General features: G+C 41.3%; 1 protein-coding gene across 1 annotated transcript in view; it reads left to right on the top strand.

The window, feature by feature from the left end:
- Positions 1-290: 290 nt before the first annotated feature.
- Positions 291-10,383, top strand: part of ddb1 (damage-specific DNA binding protein 1) — a 47,226-nt gene continuing 37,133 nt past the window's right edge. Inside the window, exons 1-6 of the mRNA XM_079159609.1 lie at positions 291-435; positions 2,099-2,247; positions 2,699-2,815; positions 3,084-3,305; positions 4,027-4,141; positions 4,968-5,065. Of these exons, the coding sequence (XP_079015735.1) occupies positions 375-435; positions 2,099-2,247; positions 2,699-2,815; positions 3,084-3,305; positions 4,027-4,141; positions 4,968-5,065 (762 nt within the window). The 5' untranslated portion in view covers positions 291-374. The remainder of the gene's footprint in view (positions 436-2,098; positions 2,248-2,698; positions 2,816-3,083; positions 3,306-4,026; positions 4,142-4,967; positions 5,066-10,383) is intronic.

Genomic DNA, 10,383 nt, shown 5'->3' with positions numbered 1-10,383 from the left:
GCTGATTCTGATTTTGATATAAGCTCACTTATTTCACCACTGAATGTATTCTAGTTAAAAGTAAAACATTTCACTCTGATTCGTAGAGGAATAGAAGTATAAAGTTGCAGAAAATAGCAATACTCAAGTTAAGTGCCTCGAGTATACTTAAGTAATTTCCACCACTAGTAGTTTTAACCGTTGAGACCAACCGGCCTCCGATATACCAGGGGGCGCTCTACCTTCAGCTTCCGCTCACGGTCTACGCTCCATGCTCAAATCGGATCCGCTAACTACTTCCGGAAGTTTTTTATTATCAATGATTTTGTCACTTGAGCGAGATTAAAAAACACACACTACTCTGGTGTTTGTCTTTTGTTGTTGTCAAAAGAAAAATGTCGTACAACTACGTGGTAACAGCGCAGAAACCTACGGCGGTGAACGCCTGCGTCACAGGTAAGAAATATATCCGCTGCTTGTTGTTTTTTTCCTTCTTCTTCAGTGAACGTTTTTCCACCTGCGCGTGCTAGCTGAGCTCCCGCGCTACCAGCAAAGTGCTCCAGAAAGGGGGCCTGTAGTAGCCGCTAGCTGTTGTTATGCTAACCCCAAATGTTTTCGTGCTTGTTTAGGAATAACTTGTCTGCACGAAGTCACGAGACACACCTATTTTTTTACTTAATGTGATGTCTAATCTAACGCACACGGTTGGAACCGTTAGCCGGTTCTTATTTTTGAGGAATTAGACGTTAGCTGTTGTCGTGTTTCTTCCAGGATAAAATGCTTATTTTTTACTCTCTCGCTGACATACATGATCGTTAAACGTGCAGACAGAGTGCATTCTGGGCCATAAAGACACGTGAAGACAAACTGATGCTGAAATCTCAGCTTTAGTGTTGTTATTTAATCACATCACACCTCTCCCCATGAACACGTGACATTCATCTTTTAATTTGACATGTACACATGACTGTCTTACCTTCAGTGTCTACCTATCATTCTAAAGAGGCCATCATTGTATATATTTATTGTACACATTATTTAAATGTATTTATGTTTTTTTGAGTACATGTGTAAAAGTGTGTACATGCAGGATGGTATATGTGTTGGTATGCTGAGTGTGTATGTTGGTGGCTATGTTTATGTAGATGCATATATTTCTGTGCATGTATTTGAAGGTGTACACATGTTTAGATATGTACTCGCTAAACTATTATTACTGCTATTATTTCGATCATGTGCCTTGTCTTCAAAGGTCGTATGTCAGGGACTGTTTTTAGAAATGTATAAATACAATAAAAAGTCAAAAAGAGACTTCTAAAGAGGCTATTGGATCTCATTACATCTCAGTGTGGATATAGATGGACAATATACAAATATTAAGTCTGCAGCTGTTAACTCATTTCATTTCTCGTTTCAATCATTTCTTTAATTGAGTGAAGAGTCAAAAAGATGTTGAATAAGTAATAAATGCCAATCAGTTATCGAAGCTCAGTCATATCTTAAATTTGCTTATTTTGGTCTCACTATTGTATTTATACATTTTAAAAACAGCAAATGTTTGTGTTTTCACTTGATAAATGACTTTTAATGAATCACTACAATTGACCATGTAGTTGATTAATAAACTAGTTGTTTGAGCTTTTTCCTGCCTTTCTCTGTTTGACATTATTATAGTGTAATAGTATACTATAGTAGTTGGAGTACTTTTTAAAACATCACGGCCAGGTAGGGCTCAGGTACTTTGTTATGAGTAAATTCAAGTCACTAATGCAATAATCCATAGTGAAAGTAATTGTTAGTCCTAGTCCAAATATTAGGGTTGTCCTCGATCAAAGACATTCTGAGTCAATCGTGATTTTATTTGAGGATTTTTCATGAGTGACAAATCTTTAAAAATGAGTTTTCCCACAGAAAACCGCACAACTTAAGACAAATAAAGAAATCTTATTCGACTAAGACGAAAATAAAGTATCTTTTAGTAGCACCAATAATATCGCCACACTATCATTTAAACTATTTGCTGTTGTAAATATAAACATTTGTCCACCTTTCTCAGTCGTCTCCTGACGACTAAACACCGGCGTCATTAACATTAACATAAACGCCGCTGTGTCTCCAGGTCACTTTACGTCTGCGGATGACCTCAACCTGCTCATAGCTAAGAACACTCGTCTGGAGATCTATGTGGTGACAGCGGAGGGGCTGAGGCCCGTCAAGGAGGTGGGCATGTATGGAAAGATCGCCGTCATGGAGCTCTTCAGGCCTAAGGTGGGTTTGTTTACAGAAGGAATGAGTCGGTGGTCTGTTGGAGTAACTGTTGAACCAGTCGGCATCGTTTTATTGAAGAGTTGCGTGTGTTTTTGGTTTCCTTCTTTACTCTGTACTATACTTTCTTCTTTGAGACAGAATGCATGTCAAGAAACAGGATGTTCACACAACTGTAACACTTAGCTGGGATCTCCTCCTCATCCTTGTGCTGAGCAGATGTCTGTGCCACGTAGTACGCGGTCACCTTAATTCTAGGAGCCTTGAAAAGGAAACTATATGCATCTCTGCTAGAAAACAAAGACACTAATCGCTGTAGAATAGTTTTTATTGACTCTGTCGTGGATTCACAGACCGGTCCAGGCTGCCCATACTAATCAGGGTGGTGGAGTTACATTTAAAGCAGGCCTCTGCATGTTTAATGACTTTGGTGTCCTTTTCTTTCTCCCTTCAGGGTGAGAGCAAAGACCTGCTGTTCATTCTCACATCCAAGTACAACGCCTGCATCCTGGAATACAAACAGACCGGGGAGAGCATCGACATCATCACTCGGGCCCACGGCAACGTCCAGGTGGGTCCAGAGTTCACTGTGTTCTCACATCTTCTCAATAAACATGCGTTTCTGTTGTTATAGACGGTTCGTATGCAGAACTGAATTTATTTTCACCTTTTTCTCACTAACCTTGGTTTAATGCACCAGTTCACTGTTAATATCTATAAAAAATACTTCAGTTAAACTGCCAAAATCATTCAACATTCACGACAAGTGTTATTAGATTCTTAGGTCTCACCTTAAACTATAAAAACGTATACATGTTTGCCAAATTCCTCTCTTGCAGGATCGTATCGGGCGTCCGTCAGAAACGGGTATCATCGGCATTGTGGACCCAGAATGCCGTATGATCGGCCTGCGGCTGTACGACGGCTTGTTCAAGGTGATCCCACTGGACCGGGACAACCGCGAGCTCAAGGCCTTCAACATCCGACTGGAGGAGCTGCAGGTCATCGATGTTCACTTCCTGTACGGCTGCCAGGCGCCGACGGTCTGCTTCATCTACCAGGTACTGACGGTGTTTTTACGGGAATGGGACAATGTGGGTAAATTCATACAGTCCATAGTGATCGTAAAATATTGTATTGTAGTATTGTTTGACAGCAGTTTAAAGGGACAGTTCAACCCAAAATCAAAAATACATATTTTTCCTCTTACCTGTACTGCTTTTTATCAATCTAGATTGTTTTGGTGTTATTTTTGGAGACATCGTATCGTAGAGATGTCGGCCTTCTGTCCAATATAATGAGACTAGATGGAACTCTGCTTGTGGTGCTCAAAGCACCCCAAAAAATGTGTTTGAAAAATCATGACCTGGTTACTTAAGATAATCTACAGATCTCGTTGTGAGCATTTTCATGTAAGAACTAATTATGATTCCCTCAGTAAACATTGTAAACATGAGTTTATGGTCTCAATCTCTAGTTTCAAGTCTTCTTCAATACAGCATGATGTTCATTTAGTAAATGATGGTCCATTTAGAGTCAAACAGACCATAAAGCAGGGGATGCTTCAGGGCGGGGCTACACGGGGATTGACAGGTCGCTACCACGGCGTTGTCCGGTCTGTGAGTTCTCCGGGTTTTTGTCCTCCAGCTTTAACCCTTTTCCATAGAAAAACAGCTACATGGTGCTGTTAGAGGCACAAAACTCCACTGGGAACCTCAACTCAATGTCCTGTCCTCCATTGAAGACATTTTTTTTAACGTGGTTTTGTGTTGTGTACCCTAGGACCCTCAGGGGCGCCATGTGAAGACCTACGAGGTTTCTCTGAGGGAGAAGGAGTTCAACAAGGGCCCCTGGAAACAGGAGAACGTGGAGGCTGAGGCATCCATGGTCATCCCAGGTAATCGGAGCGTATTCTATGTAATGTATGCATTACTGAAGGATCAGTTGATTCATCAGTTGGTACAACAACTGAAAATACAGAAAATGATCGTCTGATTTTTACCTTTTATTCATTAAAAAAGATTCAGAATAACGACCTGATTAAAACTAGTTTGACCCGTTAGTCAAACACAAACAACAGGGCTTCCCTCACATCCTGGAAAACCTGGAAATAAAAGATTTCCACGTTGTGGAAACGCTGTGAACAAATCACGTCACATGTTGTCACATGCAGGTGGGATGACTTGACATCACGTTTCTTTCTTCCCAACCTGTTTTAAACGAGTGAATAGTGTTGAATCTTTGAGCATGTCTGGTTCATTTGCTTGAGTTGACGTATCGTTTCTAAGCACTAGACTGCACGTCTGTTATATCAGACGTCCACAGACACAGATATTCATTTATGGCGCTATTGTCGCTGAAAATGTCCTGAAAAATGATCTCTAGAACAGGAGAGGGAACCCTGAACAAGCTGTTAACGGGATGATTCAGATTCATTTTGAGTTAGTGTGTGTGTGTGTGTGTGTGTGTGTGTGTGTGTGTGTGTGTGTGTGTGTGTGTGTGTGTGTGTGTGTGTGTGTGTGTGTGTGTGTGTGTGTGTGTGTGTGTGAAGTTCTAACAAGTCAGCAGCTTGTCAGACAGAAGTGAACTGTGGTTCAGTTATGTGACGTATATTTAAAGCTTTATCCTCCTCTCAGAGACCTCTGTATTGTGGATGAATTCATAATGAGAATATTATAATCATAGTCTGCTGTGACTCTCATGCCTGTGTGCTTGTATTTCAGTGCCAGAGCCATTTGGGGGCGCTATAATCATAGGACAAGAGTCCATCACCTACCACAACGGAGACAAATACTTGGCCATTGCACCACCGACCATCAAGGTAAAGACATCACATGATGGGTTCTGATAGTGCTGTATGTGTCATCTGTCTCATGAAGAAGTAAAATCTTTAGTTCTTTCTAAACCCTTCAGGAGTCCGAAGGAAGGATGGTTTAATATTTCAGTTGTTGTAATGTATAATTAATAGTAACATAACAAGAAAAGTGTATGTGAACTGAGGATTAATTACACGGTTTAACCATCATAGTGCGAAATAAAGTTTATTCGGCGGATATTCAGTGAAAGTATGCGATCTGGAGATGAGATTTAATGCTTTCTAGTCGCTGATCTTTGATCATGTTACATTGTTAACAACAAATCAAGAGTTGAAGTTGAGGGGAGGAGAGCTAACAACGTTAGGGCACAGAGGCTCCATTCAGTTCCATTATGATGCATTCAAGCTCCCTCAGACAAAATGAGCGTTGGGTTGAAGGTAGATCATCACGGTGTTATTTCCTCATCATTTGAATTGTGTGTTCAATGCAAATAATCTCTATAGATGACTATAACTAAGTAAAAAGATGATTTTGATGTCGGACGTATTTTATTTTAAAACGATAGTCTGGAGACTATAAGACCAGCTGTTATAACAAAACAAATCAACAGAAACAGTTTATCTTTTCTTATGGATCAGCAACGATCAGTAATTGGTATCTGCGGCAAAAAATAGTGATCGGAGAATCTCCAGAAGCTATATTTGGTCCCTCAAATCCACGATCCGATACGAAACACCTTGTGATGCGGTGCACCCCTATGCATCACAACGATCACTTTCTTTATATAAATGTGTTGCTCACCATTATATCCCAACAAATATATAAACATTTCTGTATTAAGGACACCCAAAGTATAGTTCTAAATAATATAAAGCCACTTGCAGAGTCTATGTGATGCACCGTCATCGGTTTCCTTATCGGTAATACCAGATTTCCCAATAGTCTGTAGAATTGGACTTTTATCATTTTAATATAGAGTTCAGTAAGTATTCAGAGGGTGTCGAGTCAAACAGATGCTTTGTGGGAAACTGAGTCCCAGGTGCACGGAAAGTCAATTAAAAGTGTTGGTGGTGAAAGCAGTCTTCAGAATCTCCATTATGTGAACAAATTATTAATATTTTGCTCCATTTAGGAGACCCCGGGGTTTACGCGTTGGGGGTTTAGTTGTTATGAATCTAGTGATTGATAATGGAGGTGCAGGTTCGTAACGACTGTGATGATGACTTCAGCTCCCCGCACGCCGCTGCTTTTAGTGTTATCTTATCAAGATTAAGTTGCGGTCTGTGCCACTCTGCAGTCTGCTCACATTTAACAAAGCTCGAGGCCCAAAGCAGCGCTCGGATGCATCCTGCTTCTATAATTAGGGAGCTTCTTTGGTACCGACGTCTCGTGCATTTTTGAAAAGAACATTTCAAGTTGTTCAGATGTAGTTTCAGCTTTTAATTTAGCGTCGCTCAGCTTTGGCTTTGTGATGAAATAATAATGATTATTGGCTCTGTTGATGATTGGTTAGATGTCGACCGATGGGGGATTTTTTAAAGGCCGATATTATGACGATAGTTCAGAGCAGGAAGAAGCTGATTCATTGATCGGCTGATGTCACATGCACACAGATGTGGCCTTCAAATGATCGGACATGGCCCATGGTTTTACCAAACTTTAAAACTCACTAACGAAAAGAAATGAACATGGAAATATTGATTATCAAAATCCATGTGAATAAACATCCTACAACTAAGAGTCCATAAAGTGTTTCATTACTTTTTATGTGTTGTTTTAGTTGTCGTTCTCACTAAATGCAACACAGTTAGGGATGAGTGTCGTTAGGATTTAATCGATACTAGAACTCTTATTGATTCTGCTTATCGGTTCGGTTCCTTATCGATACTCCTTGTGTTTCTTTTTGATTATTTTGTCAGGAAAAAAGACATTAAATTATGAAAAGAAACATTGTTTCATTATTCTCGTATGGAAACAAATAGTCTTTATTGAGCAGCAATTGATTCTCTTCCATTTATTAGCCCGTTCTTATGATCAAACTCCGTATGTCATCGCTAACGTTACCTGCAGTGGATGAAGACGGACGGCTGCTCCACAAACGATTGACGCTCTGCTTGTTGGCCAGATGTTGTGATAAACTGCTGCTGTTACCTCCCTTACTTTTAAGGGTTTTATTGCATTTGTGACGACGAGAGTTCTCAGATCTACAGGAGTAAAATGTAGCCACGCTGCACTGAGTCGGAGTGTCAGAGTGAAGCACAAAGAGACAGAGAGAGGAGGTTTGAGACGAGGACATCTCACTCTGGAACCTCTAAAGTGCCCTTAACTCCGGACCTTATCGATGCTCCAGGTTTTACTAATGTAGAACTGGGTTTTCGGGGGGCCTCCCTAAACACAAGCGTAGCTGTGAATGCGTGGCTCGTATCTTGCTGATTGGTTCTGTCGACAGCCTGCACGCTGTCATGTCTCTGTTACACCTCTGATTTCACAGCAGCATCGCGACGACTTCGCACAGCAGGTGATTTAGGGAAGAGTTACTCAGTGCATCTGTTAGTGCTACTCGACTAATGAAACCGCTCTCTAAATTAAGTTTTCAGCTGTATTCAGCTGAAACACATGATTCTCTCAGCAGTGTGACGGAAACAGAAGCATACGCTTTGATGTATAACAGCATTTCTTTGGCAGCTAATTAATAAGTTGTCACTCATGAGCACAGAAGTGGAAAAAACAAACATCAAAGGTTCTGCCAGCGTGGGAGTCTGCTGAATGTATCTGAGTTTGTAGCAGACCGGTTTACGGTGGGCCAGCAGACCGGTTTACGGTGGGCCAGCAGACCGGTTTACGGTGGGCCAGCAGACCGGTTTACGGTGGGCCAGCAGACTGGTTTCACTTGTTGAATCTAAAGGTGCTTTAAAAACAAACTCGGGTCCGTTAGGCTCGGTTCGTTAGGTTCATCTGGGCCGGTGTGAAAGCTGTCAATCGAACCCTGGTGTGGATGAAACAACTGAAAACCGAGAACGCCCGGAAATGTGGGTCTCAGATTCAGTTCGTTTGTGGTGTGAAAGCACTTTCTAAAATGTTGACTACCAAAGAATCCATCTGTTGATTGTGAAATCTGGAAGCGATCTATTAATCTGTGTCAGGTCCTGTATATAAATATGTAAATCAACGCGTATGCACTGAATAATGGGTCCGAAGCTGTTAAAACTGCTGTGCTTGTATCCGACTTCATTAAAAAGTGTGTGACGGCAATCCAAAAGTAAAAAGCCTTGTGTGGGAGCGTGCAAAGGTGCGTTTTGTAAAGTCCTGTCTCCACCTCATTCATTATATTTGCAGTCCAATAATACTGCTTATAATCAGTATAATTCGTAGCTTTGCAGCACTGAATGGATGGAATTAGATTCTGGCGATGCAGAAAGACGCCAAAACCACCAAAACGGTCCAATCAACGAGTTTCCCGTGAGTCAGTTTATCTTCCTGTTTACTCCTCTTGGTTGGTTTGTAAAAAGTCAGCGTGAACAGGAACCGAACCAGAACTAAATTGTGCCTTCCAATACCCATATTACCAGACTATTTAGTGTGCCAGAACAGGATTTAGTACGCTCCAAAACACAGTGTGTCAAATGTAGTATGCCAGAAATACCAGGATGTACTGCATCAGGTCGCATTTTGCACTATTCAAGCATGCTTTTCTGGCTATTCTGAACCACAATCATTGGGGCCCGAGCAACCGACAATGTCGGGCCAGCGAAGGCCTTATTGAAATTCGAACACTCATAGTACATCGGGCGCACTCGAGCACATATTTGGGGGACTTGCCATACTCGAAAACTCACCAAATTCAAAAGAGCAGCCCCGGGGCTATGCTTGACGTACATGTTTGAAACTTGGTCAGAACATGTATCTCATAAAGATTTAAAAATAAGTCTCTTGGGAGCATGCTCTAAACTGTACCGGAAGTCGGCCATTTTGATTTTGACGTCATTTTTTTATAGATTTTGGCCTATTTCTAGTCGCTATACTTTAACGAACTCCTCCTAGGGACTTTGTCAGATCCACTTCAAATTTTGTCAGTACAATCTCCAGACCGTTGTGATTAAAAGTTATCAAAAACTTTACGTTTGACGGAATGGCTTAGCCGTAGCGGGCGGCTACTTTACGTGATTCCCCATGAAAAAAGCTAATCTAACTCAACTGGACTTGTTCCAAACTGTCCCAAACTTCACATGCTTGATAAACCTCATAGCCTGAGGATGTCTACAAGCTCATTTTCACAAATACTCACAGTGCCACCTGCTGGCATAAGATAATCTGCATTTTCTGACAAACACCATCCGAATTACATGACTTTTACACAATGTGGTTTACACTTGATATGAAGCACCATAATGTATGTTCGCGCGTCTTCTGTAGACAAGAAGTGGTGAACTATTTGCAAAGCATAATTTCCAGCAACAGGCGGTCCATGCAGGATAAAAACCGTAAGACTAGCGGCTTCGCTGTCCGACAGTCGCACACGTTCTCGGCCCCGTTCATAACTGCTCGCAGCTTTAATAATTATTATTATTATTATTATTAAGAAGTAGTATGTCCTCATTGAATATATACAGCATACAATAGTTGGTACTTTGTAAGGGCAGCTGCAGTAGGTACTAAAAGATACAAGTATACCATTTGGTACGCAGTTAAAGTCTAATTCTCTCTCTTGGTCCGGACCAAATCAATCCAATAACAGGTCTGAAGCCCACTTAAAGCTAACTACCTCCCAGTCAGTCGACAGAGCGACGCGAGAAAAGCGCTTTAGAAAGAGAAGAGTGGATCCACGGTTTGACAGAACATGTAAACAATGCAGCAGGCGGGAGGATTGTGAAAAGGAGTTTTGTAAAGGTTCGATCAAGTGAGAAATTGACTCTGCTTTCACTGTAGACAACAACAATGACGATGGCTTCTGTTGAAGGGAAAGGAGAGGAAGCTCAGTCACACTGCGTGATTTAAATGCCAATTCCAATTATGACTCCTAGACGAGACCGGAGACTTTGGCTCTCCAGCAGCTCAAATTCAAAACCCCGAAGATGTTTTTTACATGTTCTGGTGTAGTTGAGTCTGGTTGGGCTCATGTTTGTGTGTGAGGCGAGATCTAACCAGGACTGAAGGCTGAGAGTGACTCGCAACGTCCCAAAGGTTTTGTTCAAGTGGAAAGAGAAGTGTTGCTCCTGTTTGTATTCGTAAAGTTTTTAACATCACTCTGTTAAAGTGGCCATGCAGTTATCTTATATATTTACTCTAGGACATGCCAACCACAGACTGTCGTGGCCATCTTGGT

The sequence above is a fragment of the Pholis gunnellus genome (genome assembly GCF_910591455.1).
Source record: "Pholis gunnellus genome assembly, chromosome: 1".
Taxonomy (NCBI): domain Eukaryota; kingdom Metazoa; phylum Chordata; class Actinopteri; order Perciformes; family Pholidae; genus Pholis; species Pholis gunnellus.
This window is presented reverse-complemented; position numbering and strand designations above follow the sequence as displayed.